Genomic DNA, 19,923 nt, shown 5'->3' with positions numbered 1-19,923 from the left:
TTGCAGTGATAAACCCCTCCCGCTTCCCTCCTCCTTAGCACGGGTCCTCTCCCCTCTGTAAATGTATTGCTATAAGGCAACTCAGGTCCCAGCCGGGCCCAGAGCTTGTAATCCTTCCCAGCAGACTCTCAAACCCAAGCCTCCAGTTTGCCAACCATGCCCACAGATCCCCGAACCTGGAAAGTCCCAGAAAATGCTGACACTGAGCCCTTGACTACACTGATTATAATAGTCTGATGTTGTACTTTGTGTTAACAAAGGTGAGTGAGCATGTTGCTAAGAATCACACTTTCTTTAGCGTTTGAGTCCTGTTCGGCTTTCTGTGAATCCCACGGTGTTTCAGTACCTTGCACAGTACAAGACACGTTTGTATTTCTCCAGCATCATTCACGGCCTTGCCCTTCATGGGCAGGTAGAGAGGATGAGTTTACTTTCCGTTTCTGTGCCTTGGAAGTAATTGTATGTAAAGCCCATCCCATATAGTTCTGATACCTCTGTGGTGGAGCTTTATTTATGTGCCTGGTTTCCTGAGAACACCTTTAACAAAGATCCCAAAGAAGAAAATGTTTTTCCTAAATTAGGTGATATATAGAAACTGAACAAATGGAGAAATGCAAGCTTCTTGACTTCTCCTTTGTGATATTAAATTATTTATTTGGGAAGTTCCAATCCACTCTAGGAAATTCCAAGTTCGATAGAAAATTGTTTTGTGTTTCTTTTTCAAAATTGTAAGTTTTTAAAATTTCAAACATCCTAATGAAAACTTCTGTGCCTCTCTTTTAGTTCTTTCATACCTACTGTTAATGTAGTTAAATTTTATATTAAACATTGGCCCATGGAGTGTATAGTAACCAGACATAGAGGAAATAATCATAAAAGGACATAAATACCAGGGAAGAAAGTAAAGTCTTAAATCTTCTATGAAATAGGGTCAAAGCTTTACCCCCAACAATCATCATTTTATCTGCAAACATCCTCTGCAGTTCAAATATGTCCTTGAACCTTCCTAACTTCTATCTATATCTCAGTATGCTTTATACAATGAGCGATTTAGAGGCTCCATATTTTAGCATTTTTTTGCTTTTGTTTTCATATTATTGTGTAGGTGCCTTTGGCACTTTTTAGACCAGAGTGGCATTCTTGTACAGCCCCCTCATGCTTTTCTTTGCTTCCAGTACATACGTGAACATATTTTGTTGTCCATCGTTTCTTGCTTGCAAATGTCAGATTAGTTCATGTAACTCAAAGAGGTTTAGTTTAGGTTAATTAATGCCTTTCCAGGCAAGATGCAGGTTATGGGAAAGACACAGCCGAGCAATGTGAACTCACCAACATCAAGAAACGAAGACATATTTGGGACCACATCTCATTAGTAGGTTAGGGTCTGCTGCACCTACCCGTCTGCCAATGTCTATCTGCCGGTATTCCCCAGTCTTTCCTGTTTTCAAATGCTGATTTAGATAAATGCTTTTCTAACCAAAATGAAACAGTATGGTATTTAAGTCAACCATGAAAATAAGCACTGACATATGTGCCCCCCACCTGAAAGGAATCAGGACAGGCTTGATTTGAATCAGGCAGGAGGCCAGATGCAATCAGGTTCCCAAAGTCTATCACTCCACCAAAAGGAGAGCTCAAGCCCCACTCCCCCAGGACCCTCCCTCCAGATTGCAGAAGATCCTGGGGGGTCAGAATTGAGCTGGCTTCCCAGCTGTTCAATAAAATGTGATTTTGTACAATAGGAGCAGAGAGAGGGGAAAATGGCAAAGCCAGATCATTCTCTTAAAGTTCCAATAAATGGGATGCTAACGGGTATTTTTTTTTTTTAATATAGACTTTATTTCTTAAAGCAGTTTTAGATTCGCAGCAAAATTGAGCAGAAAGTTCAGAGTCCCCATTGACTGGGTATTTTCCAGCCCTCTCTCTCACAAGCCGTCTCCACCTGTAGAGTCCCAGAGCACTCTGGATTTAAATGAAAGGCAGGACACACACTGGGCTGAGTGTTTGAACAGACCTAGAGTAACTCACTGACCCAGTGAGGACTTGCCATCCCCACTGGTCCAACAAGGAAGCTCTACTTGGACCTGAGAGCACAGAATTGGTATTTGGTGCCCCTGGGAAAGGTCAAGCTATCATTTCATCAATACAGCTTATGCCTTGCTTTAAACAAACCCGATTATATATTTTAAATCTGACTTATACCAGTGGTGAATTGAGAGTGATCCATCTTCCCACCACTTTCAAAGACGGGCTCCCACCTCCCTAAGGTCTAAAATCATCAAAACGGCCCAACGTTTCTGTTCCAGGCAGTCCATTCTCCACACTGTCCTTCAGAAACATCACCTAAGCCATACTGTCATCTGGGTGTCTCTCCAGCCTGGAATATCCTCTCTTCCTTCCTTCTGGGTATAGAATTCACTCTCTTGAGCCCTCTCGGTCCTCATGAACACTGCCTTGGCCTCTCTAGCCCACAGAGGAACCCCTCTCCTCATTTTCCTGGACCTTTTGGTCAGTTTCCACACTGTTGACCATTTAGGCAATTAACTGAGATGTGTCAAGCATCTCAGTTAATTAGCAGGACTGTAACAGGCACCCCAAACCTGATTACTTCTTACGAGTTAACCTTATATGCGCAAATGTACTATAAACTCCTTGAAGTCAGGACTGTGTCTCCCTGTTAAATCCTACGTACTACCAGACACAGCACTAGTGCCTAGCTGGTGTTTTCATTTCACAAAATGAGTCTTAATTTTACAAAAATAGTCCCTGGTTGATTTCCTTACAGAGAAACTTCTTCAGATGTGCTCAACATAGGTTCAATATACACATATTTTTTAAGAACATCTTTGTTGTATGAAGTCAGGTGTATGATATGTCACTTTACAGAACCACTAGATTTTTTTTTTTTTAAGGAGCATTTTTTTTTAATGGGGACTAGTTTAATGTTGCAAACAGGAGTTACTACTTTTGGGAACCTTGACTAATTCTAAGTAGGGGAGGAACAGGATAGCATTGCAGCCAAGGCCTATGGGTGCAACATTGATCCTTATATTTATTTGTAGGCTTATTAGAAAGCTTTTAGGCTGATATTCAGGCAAAGAAAAAAGTGAACTTGTAGCAGTACTTTTCTCTAGATCATTCTTTGGCCGAACTGTTTTCCTGCTGCAGAAATTGTTCAGGGCTAGATGGGCACATGGGAACAAATATAGTGAGCTCGGTGTTAAGACAACTTTTCCCACCAACGCTTACTTTTCACAGACCAAGGAAATCTGGAAAGATGACTTCATCCTCTCGGTTCCTGGTTTGTCCTTGAGGTGCCTGGGTGACCGGTCACCGCAGTGCACAGTCGCTGACTGTAACCCTTCCGCTGTGGGGCTGTGTCTCTCTGATGAGCGGGCAAAAAGTTCAGACTCAAGCTTTTGATTCTGCAAAACTAAGAAGCATGTACTGTCTTTAAATTAAAAAAAAAAAAAATGGTAGAAACTTGAAACTCAATGTCTAAGCAAATTGGCGGAGGTCTGAAGCAGCGGGTAGAAATGACACCATTAGTGGCATCGATGATGAAAAGGAGATTACGAACACTTGAGCTTTCTGTTCTTAACTCCATTTGAGCATTTGCCAAAAGAATTAAATGGGTTGAACTTTAAAAATCGCAATCAGATCTTGAAAGTCTAAGTGTATTTCCCAAGCAGTGTGGAAAGGAAGAGAGGGAGAAAGTACTGAAAAATTACCGCTGTTCCTAGTACACCCCCTTGGTTTGCTCAGTCCCTTTGGAAGTAATGCCTGATGGGTTACACTCCGGTCCTCCCTAAATTTTAAAATTTCCCCGAGAAGTGACTCTTGTTCTCGCAGTGCCCCGCAACCCTCTGAAATACCACGGAGTTTCAGGGCATGAGGGTAAACTTTTTCTAAGGGGGAGGCGTCTCGGCTCGCGGGGTGCCGGCTGTCAAAGGCACAGCACGCGGTTTGGTCGGGTACGTTTCAGCTCCACGTGTTTGTTTCAGCTCCACGTTCCCTCTGTCTCCTCGCAGCTACCTCATCCCTCAACTCCCAACTGCAGCAGCTCCAGCAGCTGCAGCAGCTCCAGCAGCCGCCGCCGCCGCCGCCGCCGCCGCCCGCCCCGCCGGGCAGCCAGCACCCGCAGGTGCCCCCGCAGTCCCAGCCGCCGCCGCCGCCGCCGCCCGCCTCCCAGCCGCCGCCGGCTCCTCCCGCCCACCCTCACCCCCAGAACCGGAACCAACCGTCTCCAACTCAGCAGAGCTCCAGCTCCCCCCAGAAAGCCAGCCAGTCTCCGGGACACGGCCTCCCGTCGCCGCTCTCGCCACCCAATCCTCTGCAGGTACGCTACCCGCCCCGCCCCGCCCCGCCCCGCCCAGGGCCCAGGGGACCGGGCCGCCGGGTGGCGCCCTCCCCGGAGGCAGAGGGCAGGCCAAACTTAGCATCCACTTCCGCAGCGTCTAATTCAAATTGATCTCTTAGAAGGAGGGAAGAGGGAGCAGATAGCGGGCAACTGGGGATGCATGTAAACGAAACAAATAGAAGCCCATTGACGTTGCCCTCCGAAGGATAAATGTTATCTGTTTCCTCCTGTGAGAGGCCAGCACAGTAAGTGCGCTCGTAGCCTGTAATAACTCCACTTTATGATACTTTCTGAAGGCAGCAAAGATAGCATCCAATTAAAATTATTACTAGCAGAGTTTTGTAGCCCCGTGGAGAACTGCATCTCCTGTCCATGAGGCATGGTGGTTATTTCTCTAGATTATGAATACAGCAGTGTCTTACCTTAAGTACTTGGTGCTCTTTTGTGTCTATTTTTCCAAAGACTCTCTGGGGTTAGGAAGATAAAGAAATTTAGCCCCGGTCTTATGTCCCAGATTCCAACCATTACTCCATGGATTAACAGGTACTCTAAATTCATGCCGAGACCCTCCACAAATATGCATCTTTATAAAATAATAAAGCTTCCGTACATTTACTTTATTGCTGTGAAGCTGAGGGCATCCAAAATAGAATTTCAGGCTAATCATGAAAGCTCATCTTTAATCTACTGTCATCGAGGAGCAATGAACAGGAGCATTCAGGAATATATAATTTTAACTTTCAGAAACTCATTTTTAACTTAGATGCCTTTAAAATAAATTAGCTTTAAAAGATAATAACTCTGATGTCAACAGATCAGATCCAGACATTAATAGCTCAGTTTTGGACTTAAAAAACGTAATGATGTTTTCTTCCAGGAAGATTTCAGATGGTTTAGTCCATTTGTAGTGCAGTGACACATTCCCACAGAGTGGAAAGCCTATGCACTCATTTCACAGGGCAACTCACCTCCCTCCTGATGGTGGGCGCTCACATTGCAGTCAGTCCAGCCCTGCCCCACCTGAGGACAAGAGTGATGTTATCCTTTGGTCCGGAACAGCAAAGTATGCAGAGTCAAGATAAATTGGCCCGCAGACAGAAAGGCCAGTGGATTGGAGAGGTAGTGTTTTAGAACCGATTTAATTTGTTGTCCTGTAACTTTGTTTCTATGTGTTTGGCTTCTCAGTGGTGGCCCAAATTTTCTTGGAAATGGAAACATTAGGGTGAGATGAGTAATTGTTTTCCTTGGCACTTGGGTCATGGCTACTTGCAGTTTGAGCATTTTCTCGAGTTGGGCTTGAAGGTGTATTTTTTAAAATCTTACAAGTATGAGACAACACAATACCTTTGACATAAGACTGAAATGAACACAGGCTAAAAAACTCTTGCTTGTACACTTGACCTCTATGGGGAGAGTAGGTCTAATCAGATTTACCAGATGCATGATGAGAGCAATCCTAATGTTTTCAGCATTTGGAATTCAACTCTGGTTATTCCCAAGAATGGGTGTAACGCTTTTTTAAGAGCAGTTAAATTAGATCTATCTCAACACCATGAGATTAAACACTTCCTCTACACGAGCCATCAAAATACGTGAAATTACCAGAGAAAACACGTGTCCTGCTCTGAGGGATGAGATTACTTAGTCCTGCCTGGACTAGTTGGCCTACTTAGTCCAGTATTCTGTAGAGTGGAGTGAAAGCTTTGAGTTCTGTGGACATCAGCCTTCTCAGAACACAGTCGTTGGCCTACTTAGTCCAGTATTCTGTAGAGTGGAGTGAAAGCTTTGAGTTCTGTGGACATCAGCCTTCTCAGAACACAGTCGACATCTTACAAATCTCTATCGGCCAGTAAAAGGCAAGTGTAGACTACCCATTTGAATAGCTGTCGACAGGACATTAGATGAGATGACCGCACAGCCTCATGAAAAACAAATTCTACGAGGACAATTTCCCAAAGTTCTCCTAATAGTTTCCCATGGAACTCCGGGAGCTGTTTCGTTTTTTTGTTTTTGCAACAAAAGAAGGCTCAGAATCACATTTATTTCTTTATAACCCTGAGAGAATATTCTAATTTTTCACTGTTGGAGTTTTAACTTACAAACTTACTAAGTAGATTGATGAGATAATACTCTAACTTCTTTTGAGGGTCTAATGAATGACCACTGAATGGGTGATGTGGTGAAACTTTAAAAAATATTACTGAGTAGATACAGAACTAATTTTGAATAAGTCTCCATCAGTAGGCATAAAAGGATTTTTTTTTTTTTTTTTTTTGCTTTCACGATAGGCAGGTGTAAAGGAAATTGAGAATGCCATGGTTTTGAAATATCAGTTTTTCTCTACACTAGCTGAAGGGTTTTTGAATTTGTGGAACATGGAATGTTTGAACTTTTGAAAAAGAAAACTATTTAAAAGGAACTGAAAGATATTTAACTCTCAAAGGTAACGATCTTTATGAACTAGAATAAAGTGTTTGCGTTTGAAGGTTTTTAAGAGACTAATGATCAACTGAATTCATGTATGACAGCTTAAATTCTATTTTACAGTTCTTTATTTTCATGTGGGCTTTGTCTTTTTACGTTATTCAAAATCTGTCTGAGACATGTTAGTTTAGAACATGCAACCTAGATTGTCGGAGAAAGCCAATAATTCAGAAGGTTTTTTGTTTAAAAAATAAGCACAAAACTTTGAAGGATAGTAATCATTTCTAAAACTGTACAGATGCTGTCATATCTTCAGAAAAAATAATAAATGAAAGTAACTTGTATAGGTATATTTGGTGAGGTTATTCCTCAAGATGAAAAAAAAAAAAAAATTAATAGTGCTGGCAGGTAGTAACACTCTAGACTAAAATTCTCCAAATACTTCTGGTCAGGTTTTTGTCTAATACTGCAGTATAATTTGTTTCACTCTTTTACTCAAGTCCATGAAATGGATTGCATTTACAAAACCAGGTTGTTGTTTCAAGACAGATATGAGTCTAAAGTATTATCACTTCAGAGAACTAATTTTGATTGCTCAGGGTTATGGGAGGGCTGGTGGTCCAGCATGGATACCAGAAGCTGGCCCCTGGAAGCCTGTCTTTAAACTCTTCACGGAGAATCAAGGTCCACTCACCCACAACTTCATTCTCAGGAGGGATGAGAGGTTCTAAACAGGGATTATAAGTGCAAACGTCTTCAGGGGCCAGGCAGTCCATATAAATAAGTAAAGCAGACTTGAGTATAAAACCCAAAATGAAAATTTGAAAACAGTGTGTGGGACAAACAAAATGCGTCTGTGAGTTGAATTTAACCATGAGGTTCCAGGATGGATATCAATGCATATTCCTTATTTTTGCACAACCCACCTGCCACAGGCTGCATCAGAATCTAAAACCAGGAACATAGAGTGTGTCGGGTAGAAGCAGATCAGGAACATAAGTGGAAGCAACTTCTTTTTTTTTTAACATCTTTATTGGAGTACAATTGCTTTACAATGGTGTGTTAGTTTCTGCTTTATAACAAAGTGAATCAGTTATACATATACATATATCCCCATATCTCTTCCCTCTTGCGTCTCCCTCCCTCCCACCCTCCCTATCCCACCCCTCTAGGTGGTCACAAAGCTCTGAGCTGATCTCCCTGTGGAAGCAACTTCTTGAGGGGAAAGATACGGTCTAATCATTCCTGGGTAGAAAAAACAATACACAGCTTTAATTTCAATATATGATATTGATCTGGATAAAGACCCCATAAGCCTAAGAATGGTGAAATACCTCCTTCCTATGACCTCTGAGATGGCTTTTCTTGAGACTGTTCCTTGGGAGTTTTCAACTTGTACTAAGGAAGTTCCAGACATTGTGTGGAAGGCCTACTATTTTCCTTCACGAGTGATCCAGAAATGAGCTGGACACAGTTGGAACCTAGTCATGGTGCCATGGGAAGAGGGAGCTTGTTCTAATTCTGACCCTGCTTCCAACTAACTCACAAATGGAACAAGTTCTTTGGACTTCATTTTCCTCATCTGTTAAATGTGTGCTGAATATGATTTTTAAGATCCTTTTCAGGTCCTTGAGTCTATGATCTAAATGTTGGTAGGCCTCTAGAATTTTATTGGGTACTGAAAACCCAGTGGTCCTGAAGATTCTCTGAGTATTCTTCAAGGTCAGGTTAATTTCTTCCCACTCAGCTGGGTGGCAGAGTAGAAGGAAAGTAAGGACAAACATAAGATAATGATAGCAGAAGCGGATTTTATCTTAGCCAGAGAGTCCAAATTAAAGTCAAGTTTTCATCTTCAGAGAGTCACTGCTGTAAACTCTGGTCCCTGATTGCTTTTTCACACCTATGCATTAGAAAAGCTTAAGAAACCAAATGCTGCATTTAACCTTGGCCTTCTGCATACCGTCTTGCGTGGCAGGAAGCAGGATCATCTTTTCCTTTTCTTGTTGTATTGCACATTTTAATTAAAAAAAAAAAAAAAAACAGAGGGAGAGAGAGATAAGTGGAAGCGGTTAGGGGGGAGAAAGCTATCTGTGCTTATATGAGGAATGAGGAGCATGGTCACCCCCTCAGGGGTGAAGTTGCTCGAGAGAGAGCGTAAAATTGTTCTCAACCACCTGCATTTGCTAATGTAAAGGTCTTGTTACCACTCAGGCACCCAGGAGTAAAACTGCATTCAAATTCCACCTCTGCAGTGCAGCGAGCTCAGCCTCCTGATCTTCTCCTGTGGGATGTTTCCCCCTCCCCCCAGCAGACTTTCAGTACTACTTTCCAGAGTGATGGAGAGGGTGGTGTATTATCCCTTTTTAAAACAAAGAGCCCAAGCCCTCAAGAAGGAGTTACACCTACATGATTTCCATCCTTTTAAAGCAAATGGTCTCCAAGCGTGTCTCCTTCCTATAGAAAAGGCCCAGTGCCTGGGGCCAGCCCCCTCTCTCCCCAGCAGTTAGTCTAAATTTAACACAACATGAGTCAAAGCTTGGTGGGTCTAAGTTTTTTTTCATCTATATATAGAGGAGGTAAAATTAAATACTTTCTGGAACTCTTTCCCTTTTACTAGGAGTTTTATGTCACAAACCTCTAAAACTCACTTGAGTGACCTATGCAGGTACAGGGGAGAAAAAAACTCTTTTTTTCCTCTATTTTCATCCTAGGTTCTCAAGCTAAGGGCCTGTAAAGTAGACTAACAAATGACAGAGTAAGAAGAGAAAAACAAACAAAAGTTTATGACACATGCATTGTGCATACACACGGGAGCACTTAGTGATGCGTAACTCAAAAGGGTGGTTAAAACTTGGGCTTATATAGCATCTTAACAAAAGAACAATACATTTTTAGAGAAGTGCCAAGACCGAGGAAAAGGACTATGAGCTTCTAAGTGTGGCAAACTGTGGGAAGGCAAATATATGGGGAAACTAATGGTAGATAAGCAAGATTTGTTATACAGATTCTTCTGGTGCCATCTCTGGGCTGGTAAGGGTCTAGACTTGTCTCCAGTAATTAACTCCTGTCCTTCCTGGTAGAGAGGGGAGGGGGGCCACGTTTACAAATTTATGTCCTCCTTTTAGGCAAAACAGGAGGTTGGCAGAGAGCTTTTCTTGTACCTACTGATTCTCAGTTCCCTTCAGTGCAAAATAATCCTCATGTCCAAGTGGCATATTTTGGGATGCCATATTCTGGTGCCTTTTGCAGGCATATTTGTATAACCCCTCTGTGGTCATTATAAATTCTAGTAGAACTCAGTCTACACAGGGCTGAATCAAGTGTAAAATTCTCCTCACCTGGACCAAGACTAAGATAAGACAAGTGAGGCATTCATTCTCAGATGCAGAATTCAAAGCGCACCCAAAACTGCAGTCATCAAGATAGATCATATTTTAATGCAGTTTTTAAAAAATCAGAATGAATGCCAAAATCCATGATGAGCTAAATATCGCATTTTAAAATACAGGATCAGTAACAGGATTGAGCCATATTGGAGTCTGAGGCAAAAGGAAAGATCAGTAACACTGATTTTGTTGGTCATGAATCTTTTGCATTCATTTTGATTTTCTTAAAATATCACATTAGATGTTATTCATCTTGATCAATGTGTGGGGGGCACGCCCTTAAATTTTCTTTTAATTGCATATTTATTTATTTATTTACTTACTTACTTATTTTTGGCTGCATTGGGTCTTTGTTGCTGCGCGTGGGCTTTCTCTAGTTGCGGCGAGCGGGGGCTACTCTTTGTTGCAGTGCGCAGGCTTCTCATTATCGCGGCCTCTCTTGTTGCGGAGCACGGGCTCTAGGCGTACAGGCTTCAATAGTTGTGACACACAGGCTCTGTAGTTGTGGCGCACGGGCTTAGTTGCTCCGCGGCATTTGGGATCTTCCCTGACCAGGGTTCGAACCCGTGTCCCCTGCATTGGCAGGCGGATTCTTAACCACTGTGCCACCAGGGAAACCCAACGCCCTTAAATTTTGTGCCTGAGATGAGTTCCTCACTTGTCTCAGCTTGGCTACCAGCTGTGTAAATGATTTACTTAGCAAATACTCTGCAAGGTCAATGGCATTCTGTCCACTGGAAAGTTCAGCCAGGTGTTGGATGCCACTTTCTAGTTCAACTTGAAAATCGTACCAAATTTTGCACAGTAGAAAAACAAGTGCATGCTGGATAATGGATTGAGACACGGAGGTGCCGTAGAAACCCATCCTCCTGTGTATTGTACAGGTCTAATAAACCAATCACTTTTTATTGAATTGAAATGTTACGACAATCAAAAAACTTCTTTGGCTGATATTTTTCACTGAACTAATTTATGGTTTATGAGATTAAGTAAATTTGGTGAAAATGACAGAAGTATTACTATGTAGACAACATTCTCCCAGAGCAACCCAGGCCATGAGGACCTTTTAAAAACTGGAATTGTTCACAGGGAGTGAGTAAGTCTTCCTCTTAGCCAAAGGAAATGTCATTATTATGGATGAGACAATCCATCCAAGCCCAGAGAGTTCTCATGAAGATTAAATATAACATACTAATGAAAATGCTTTGTAGGCTATACATTTGTTAAGCAAATGTTAAATTATGCTACAGATATGAAAGAGTATGAATTTATTTCTGTTTATTTGACTAACCAGTAAATGGAGGGCTTCATTCATGATTCCCTCATTCAGCAAGAGGTCGGGTGAGAAACGGGAGTCCCCTTATCCAACCGTATTCAGCCCTGAATAAAATAAAGAAAACATATTCAGCTACATTCTCGGCAAGGGACAATTTTTCCTTTTATGAGAGAAAGAAAATCTCCTTTAAAAAAAAAAACCCCTCAGTTCAACATTACTGACATTTCAAAGAATTTATTACAAGCATTTGAGATCCAGGAGGAACAACAAAGTTTATATTGCTTTGAGAGTGGCAGGGGGGAAAATTAGTTTACCAAGTATATACTTATATACTGTGGTACTTCTTTGTCATTGTCTAGGTGCACCATTCCTGGCTACTGTTCCATAGATGAGTCAAATCGTGTAGAAAGGGGTTTAGCAAAGAAGGTGGTATGCTCACACCACTGACTTTGGAAGCTCACATCAAGTAGCAATAGATGGAAAGGATGCCAGACTCAAAAGGGGCTGTGGAAAGATTCCTGCAGCATTTGAACATGGCAAGTTACACCTTCTCAAGTAAACAGCACCACTCTGATCGCGACAGTGGGGCAGATCCCTGGCTTGTCTGCAGCAAGTTCAGCGGTGAGCCTGGAGCCACATACCCAGCTTGGGTCCCATCACTGTCTGTTGGATGTGGCTGATAAGCTTATCCTGAAGTCTAGTTCAGAATGCTTCTGAAACAGTTTTGCCTGCATGTGCATAGATACAGGTTTTAGTGGCAATGTGAGCTGCCCAAAATGTGCTGGCTGGCATTTCGCTCTGAATAAGCAAGACATAGCCAGTATTTATGTTAACTTAATACAATATTCTTGCGCTTTCATGATCAAGTGTTATTTCTTGTAGTTTAGCTTCAATTCATTCCCTATAGGCTTGAGGTAAATTTTCCACAGGCTTTTTTTTTTTGTAGTTTATTTTATTATTTTTTTTACACATACATGTATCTATTCTTTTTCAAATTCTTTTCCCATTTAGGCTTTTACAGAACATTGAGCAGAGTTCCCTGTGCTATACAGTAGGTCCTTGTTGGTTATCTCTTTTAAATATAGCAGTGCGTGCATGTCAGTCCCAAACTCTCAGTCTATCCCTCCTCCCCACCGTTTCCCCTGGTAACCGTAAGTTCATTCTCTAAGTCTGTGAGTCTGTTTCTGTTTTGTAAATAAGTTCATTTGTATCATGTTTTTAGATTCCGCATATAAGTGAAATCATATGATATTTGTCTTTCTCTGTCTGACTTACTTCACTAACTTCACTTACTGTCACTTCATGATAATCTCCAGGTCCATCCATGTAGCTGCACATGGCATTATTTCATTCTTTTTAATGGCTGAGTAATATTCCATTGTATATATGTACCACATCTTCTTCACCCATTCATCTGTCGATGGATATTTATGTTGCTTCAGTGTCTTGGCTGTTGTAAACAGTGCTGCTCTGAATGTTGGGGTGCGTGTATCCTTCCGATCCATGTTTTTCTCCGGATATATACCCAGGAGTGGGATTGCTGAATCATACAGTAGCTCTATTTTTAGTTTTTTAAGGAACTTCCATACTGTTTTCCATAGGAGCTATACCAGTTTACATTCCCACCAACAGTGTAGGAGAGTTCTCTTTTCTCCACACCCTCTCCAGCTTTTATTGTTTATAGATTTTTTGATGATGACCATTCTGACTGGTGTGAGGTGACATCTCACTGTAGTTTCTAGAAGTCCGCAGGCTTTTAAATTGACTCCCAAAGTATAGGCTTGCAAGTGAATATTCTCCAGATTGTAAAGAAAGCACTTTTGCCATTATCTGCATTTATTAAGCACCTGTGGGGTGCACTGTGGCCTTAAGGAAGGTTTGCAAAACAGCATAATGCCATAGGGCAAGCGTGATCTTTTTTTTTTTTAATATTTATTTATTTATTTATTTATTTTTGGCTGCCTCAGGTCTTAGTTGCAGCGCACAGGCTCTTTGTTGTGGCGCGGGCTTCTCTCTAGTTGTGGTGTGAGGATTCAGTAGTTGTGGCATGCAGCCTCTCTAGCTGTGGCTCGTGTGCTCAGTAGTTGCGGTGTGTGGGCTCAGCTGCCCCACAGCATGTGGGATCCTAGTTCCCCGACCAGGGATCGAACATGTGTCCCCCACGTTGCGGGGTGGACTCTTAACCGCTGTACTGCCAGGGAAGTCCCAAGCATGGTCTTTAGAAGCAAGACAGACCTGGGCTCAGATGCTGGTTCTGCTGGGCAGTTAGGTGAAGTCAGCCCATCCTTCCGAGCCTCAGTTTCCTCATTGGTTGGAGGGTCGATGTGAGGATTAAATGAGATGATTTGTAAGAGAGTATCTAATTCAGTTCCTAATAGCTGGCCCACAAAAGACATCAATATCCTGCCTGCCTCTTTGCCTTCCTTGACTATAGATATTATAATCCAAGGAGGACTGTGAGACAAAGAGACCCACTTGAAGTTGAACAAAAAGCAAATAGTCATGGGATTTATAATGCACATGTACGCCACAAAATTACGCACGGTACGCTACGTGAAACCCCTTACAAGCTAGAATGTGGCTAATAATGACACGTGGGTTTTGTCGCATCAGAGAGGTTTGGAGGATTTCCGAGGAGGGGGACTTAGCAGAGGGAGGGTAGAGCTCATGCCGTACAGGTCAGGGCTGCACAAAGGCCTAGCAGACGTGTGGAGAATAAAGGATTCTCACTTCAACCCACAGAACCTCACTTTATTCATCAATATAAATAAGAACCAAAATCTCCTATTTCCTTCTAAATTCCCAAAGTTGTGCTTTTTAGTGTGTGAGTAAACAGGAAGAATCTTGGTGTTGCTGGTTCTGCCCCTCACTAGCTGTGTGACCTTGGGCAAGTCACCTAATCTCTGGGACTCGGTGTGTCACTTATTACATGGAAAGTTTATAGTAGATAATCTTTAAGTCCATTCCAGCTTTACAGTCTATTTATGAAATAACACAAATAAGGTGGTTTGAATTACGCGGGAAGAAAGAACTATGTATGTAAAACACCGTTACCCACGACACATATGCAGGACTCAAGATACTCCTGATGCTATTTGGCTAATAGTTGCAGTGTGTTTTTAAATTTACAAAGTGCATTTTTATATACATTATTTCATGCATTTGGCCTCATGGGTTCACAGTTCTAATAATCATTAGCATTTTTCAACGGTATCTTATACTCTCTAAGGACTTTAGCCTCTCATTTTCTCCTCCCAACAACCCAGAAGAGGCAAAAATCATCTTCATTCAGATTCAAGGAAATAAGAGTGTTAGAAAGTTGAAACAGCTTCCTCAGCGTCGTTGTCAGACCTCAGAGCACCTCCGTTTATATTTTACCCTCTCTGCAATGTTCATTTGGGTTGTTGGTGAAATATTTTTTTTCCTTATTTGGCTTCCAGCATTTTCTAAGGCAACATTTCTCAAAGTGTCTTCCACAAAATGCTAGTCCAAAGAGCTTTTATTGAAAATGAATTCCATAGTTGGTAAATAGGTAGATGGATGGATGGATGGATGGATGGATGGATGGATGGATGGATGGATGGATGGGTAGTGATAGATAGATGATAGATAGATAGATAGATAGATAGATAGATAGATAGATAGATAGACAGACAGACAGATAGATAGATAGATAGCTGTTGCACAGTGTATGCTGCTCCTGAGTATATCTTTTTTTTTTGGATTCCAGCTTTTTTATTTTTCCCCTTTTACACAAAACAAAGTAGAAGAAATAATACAGGATTAAAACTGCAAAAGTAGTTAATTGGTAGAACACACATACACACAAAAATCCAGATAGGAAGACAAGCTTATTTACAATGAGGCAACACATGTAAATTACGGCAGTTTGTATACAAAACCTTAAAAAAGAAAAGTCAAACATATGCTACATGAGTGCCACTGTTTACAGCAATATTGAAGGGGAGAAAACAACACTTATTTAGGACCAGATATACTACAAGGTCCAGGTTTTACAGCATCAGTGCAATAAATTCACGAAACTATATTACAGCTAGTTAATCAGTTTAAGAACTGTTCCCAAATATGTCACATTTCCAGCCCTCAGAGGTTCATTCCTACAGATTTCAACTACTCCATCTATTGGGACCAAAAGCAGCCAGTGTTACCATAAAATGAGAATCTTAAGGCTTACCTTTAAAGGCTTATTCTGGTCTTGAAAAAACTAGTAGGATTTTCTACTGAAATGAATCTTGACTAAACGCAGGATGAGTTCTGTTCTTTATTGGCTGGTCTTGGAGTGAAGGTCATAGACATGACTCTTAACCTATTCTGTACTTTAGTTTCAGTTAGCTGAAAATCTGAAATTAAAAGTATGCTAAAAATCCTAAATACCATCTTGTGTAAGCCTGCTACTAAAAAGCCTTTAAGGATGTACTAACTTCAAGTTTAAGTGCAAGGGAACAAGAGTTCTAAGCCTGTCAGATTCCACATTTGGGAGGAAGGATCAATGTTTCCAACAAATTGCTAAATTCTGCACAAGGGAGGAGCCAACACATACTAGGCCATGGAATCAGTTTCGTTTTATTCCACGAGGATTCTTCTCCCACGGTATCAAGACAGAATGAGGAATGAATCTTAACTGGTCTCTTCATCAGAAGTGGTAAACTTGGTTTCTGTATTCACGAAGCCAGACAGTTGTTTAAGCAGACTGTGGAAGCAGACAGTAGATCCAGCTTCCTGTACTCACAGACCACGATCTTGTATCCAGCTAAAGCGAAGATCAACTTGAACAGTTCTCCCAAGCCACTGTTAACTGTACTAAAGGATGAAGTTCACCACTATATTATTTTAAAAGGAAGAGTTCAGTTAACCCTGGGTGAGAAAAACCAAGGCAAGTGGTAATGACGAATGAGTTGTCCATGTTAAGGCCAGCTGATGAGAACACACCCATGAAGACACTGGGCATAAAACCTTACTTGGCGAGTCAGAATTTTCTACTAACTAAGGGCAGAATGAGGGACAGCAAAGAGCTACATCTGTAACGTTTTAGTATCCAGACAGCGTAACAGACACTGTCCCCAAGGACAACGTATACGCCATTAATCACACTGAATAAAGCAGATGCATTATTCATTTTTCTTTTCTTTTTGTTTGAGAAGCTTGTTTCTCTCTCTTTTTGCCATTCCCATGTGCTTCGAAATGATTCCGTGTTGGTTTAGTCCAGGAAGCAAGAGTAAGAAAGTCACTATCAGGTAGGAGAGACAGATGTTGTGGACTTGCTGTCCCACCCAAGCAACCGCAGCAAGAGAAATGATCATGGTCATGAAGTACGTTTTAGGCTTTTCTTCCTTTAGTGTAAAGAGACGTTTCCACCAGCCCACAGCTCTGCATCGAGTTTTTACTAGATTGCTGCAAATTTCATGGACTCTCTGCTGTTGCTCAGTGGTCCATTTATTGGAGCCAAAAATTCTAGGCGCTAGAATGGGAACAAGGTAGTCAGCCAAGCACAAAAACATAACAAAACAGGAAACACCTGACAGAACGGATGGATCTAGATAGTAGATAGTCAGAAACACCAAAGAAACCACACCCATGATGGCAGGTGGAAACCAGGCTCTTTCCCATCGGAGGACTTTATTTGCCATTAGCATCACTTCTCCCCATCCTTGAAGCTGCTCTTCCAGACTTGCAGTCTCTGCAGCCAGCAGGTTGGTGCTGCTATTATCTCCTTCTGCCATCGTTCCCGAGGTGCCCCCTCAGCGAGCCCAAGACGCCCCCAAAACTGGCCTTCCTCAGAGCCACTCACGACAACCCTAGCCTCCTGGGTATATCTTGATGAATATTAGAATACTAAAAGCTAAAAGACGTCCTGTAGTAAAGATGTCTAGTTAACATTATTTAACCAAGAAATTCCCAAATTTATGTAACTACTGAACCTTTTTTTTTTTCATATAACCCTGATTAATATCCCATGGGAAATTCCTTCAGCAACCTCTGCTCTAAGGCTTCCTTCTCTATTGTACAATCTGCACAACTAAAATAACCTTGCATTTCCATACCTGGAACATCATGGAAAAATCCACAAATCTAATCCAATGGATTGGACAGTAGAGAAAAGAAAGTATAGAAAGATTGGGGAAAGAAGAGAAGGAAAGACTCAAAACCAAAGTAAGAGCAGGGAAAGCCGAAACCAAGGATGGACCTTACAGTTGGCAACAAGCAAAATTACTGAGTCAAAAAAACGAAGGAGGGTCTGGCTTGGGTGCCCCTCATGGCGGCTGAGGTCCTGGAGACCTTCTCCTTCAGATGGTCCTTCCTCCCCTCTCCTCTTCTTCACTGCGCATCACTCCTCCTGTTCACACACCACTGCACCTGGAATCACACCTCCCCATGCCAGGACCTGGAGAAATGAGAACAGGGTACCACTGGACCATATAGCCCCTGGCAAACCCATGGAATCAATAGGCCAGGGGGAAGGCACACCCTCCCCTCCCCTCATCTCCACCCTTCCTGCTTGTGACTGAGGAACTTCCAGGAGTCAGGAGAGCCCCCAATACCCTGACAACCTCAATCTCCACCCCTGTGTTTTAAGAGGGGTTGGATTCCAAACAACAGGTCAAGTCAGTCTAAAATCTGTAGCCAGGACTAAGTCCTCTAGGGTACCAGGCTGTCAAAACCCCTTGTCTGCGGGGCATTCTCATAGTTATAAAGCTCTTATCCTGGCTCTTTTTCTGTTTCCTATTTAAAAGAAAAAAAAAAAAAAAAAAAAAAGACCCTCCAAGGCACTGGTGTTTTCCTTCTCTTTCATCCCCCTCTGTTGAGAAGTCAGTTGGGCATGCTGGCTTCAGACGCCAGTGCTGGGGCCCTAAGAGTGCAGAGATAAGATAGAGAAAGGTGCCATATTGAGAAGACCAGTTCCAGAGTCTCTTTTTTCATGCATAAGAGGAGCCCATGTGGCCAAAGTTCAGATGCCCCTGAGAGTGGCCATCCACGGGAAAGGGCAATCCCGTGCCGTCAGCCACACAGTGGGGATGCCTGCAAGGCCACAGATGAACGCAGTGGTGCATTTGTATGCTGACAGCTCTCTTCTGGGAACTAGTGTCTGAAGGCCCAGTTGGGCTCCAATCAATGTAACCTTTCCAACCCGATACATTTTGTCTGAACTGTCATTTGACAGGGATCCGCCTGGTGCCACCACTTAGTTTTCTACACCAGAAAATATTTAACTGACATAAAAAGGAAGTAAAGTTAGGGATCTCCTTCTTTTTCTCAGCTGGACTCCATACCCTCCCAGAGGCTGGCTTCTCTTTGTTGAACTCTTTGTCCTTTGCACTGGGAGGTTATGAATGTGGCATTTAAAGAGAGCAAAGCAATGTTGAAGGCTTCAGAGAGGATAAGATTTCAGAGAAATCCTCTCACTTCCCCCAAGGAAAGGTCTCCTGAGCCTGGCTGGCTTGGAAATGTCTATATTTTCAATCAGAGGGAAAATAATCTTGTGCTCTTGTCTAAGGTTCTAAAAAGTAACATTCTTTGGAGTAGTTATCACCTGCAGTATTCTGCACCCCATGGAAGGAATTTGAACAATTTAGGGCAAAAACCAAATGGTCCTTGGAACCAACCTGGACAAGGCAGAAAGTTATTAAAGGCAGAAAGCAAAGATGGGGTATTTTCCAAGTTCCCTGCATGTAACAATCACAGTGGATTCATTTTAAGCATCTTCAAGGTGCAACCTGCCCACCATTTTCATTGCTAGTGACTCTCCTTAAGTGATGAAGTGGGGGTCTTCATACCAGAAAGACCCCGTATAACCAAATATTTTCTAGGCCCCAGGGGCCCATCATCTCACTGCCTTGCTTGACTCCCTCCCTCTTTCGGACTCACCCAAGCCACGCCATCTACAAATAGCTGGGGCCGTGCCCACACCACCCACTGTATTTTGTTCCATCCTTTACTTTCTTTCCCAAAAGACAATTACCGAACTCAATGCCAGTGGCTCTCTGCATTGGATGCACATTGGGATTACCTGAGGAGTTTTTTAAGAATACCGATGCCTGGGTCCCACCCAGAGATTCTGATTGAACCTGAGTGGGGCGAAGCGTGGGTAAGAGCGTTTTTTTGAAGTTCCCCAGGAGATTCCAGTCTGGGGCCAGGGTTCAGGACAACTGCCTGTGGTCTTATATCAATAAATAGGCTCCCAATTGTTCATTTCTAAAAGAGCAAATTCCTACCTCTTGTTTATACAAAATGCTTTTTACCAGATCTGTTGGCTGCATGAGTTGGCACTAACTTTGCTTCTGTGATTCAATAAAACTAGGTCTTCATTTCTCAAAAAGAATGAACCCGTGTTACTTCTGCCCTGCCCCTCCCCAGATTCACAGCCCATCATGGAATGAAAACAGCCATATCTGTATGTGTATATATATATAGTTATCCACTAGAGCCTCTTCCCAATTCTGAAGTTGGGTTATTAGCCA

The 19,923-nt window shown here is 42.2% G+C and overlaps 1 protein-coding gene and 1 pseudogene across 2 annotated transcripts in view; one reads left to right on the top strand and one right to left on the bottom strand.

Moving 5' to 3' along the window:
• POU6F2 (POU class 6 homeobox 2) overlaps positions 1-19,923 on the top strand; it is a 450,607-nt gene that overhangs the window by 327,345 nt on the left and 103,339 nt on the right. For both annotated transcript variants that reach the window (XM_068549950.1, XM_068549952.1), the window contains one exon: positions 4,032-4,339. In XM_068549950.1, coding sequence (XP_068406051.1) covers positions 4,032-4,339 — 308 coding nt within the window. The remainder of the gene's footprint in view (positions 1-4,031; positions 4,340-19,923) is intronic.
• LOC137768459 (ADP-ribosylation factor-like protein 6-interacting protein 1 pseudogene) lies at positions 16,576-17,190 on the bottom strand (annotated as a pseudogene).

This window comes from Eschrichtius robustus, chromosome 8 (genome assembly GCF_028021215.1).
Source record: "Eschrichtius robustus isolate mEscRob2 chromosome 8, mEscRob2.pri, whole genome shotgun sequence".
In the NCBI taxonomy this organism is placed as follows: domain Eukaryota; kingdom Metazoa; phylum Chordata; class Mammalia; order Artiodactyla; family Eschrichtiidae; genus Eschrichtius; species Eschrichtius robustus.
Note: the sequence above shows the minus strand (reverse complement) of the source record. Positions and strands in the feature narration are given on the sequence as shown.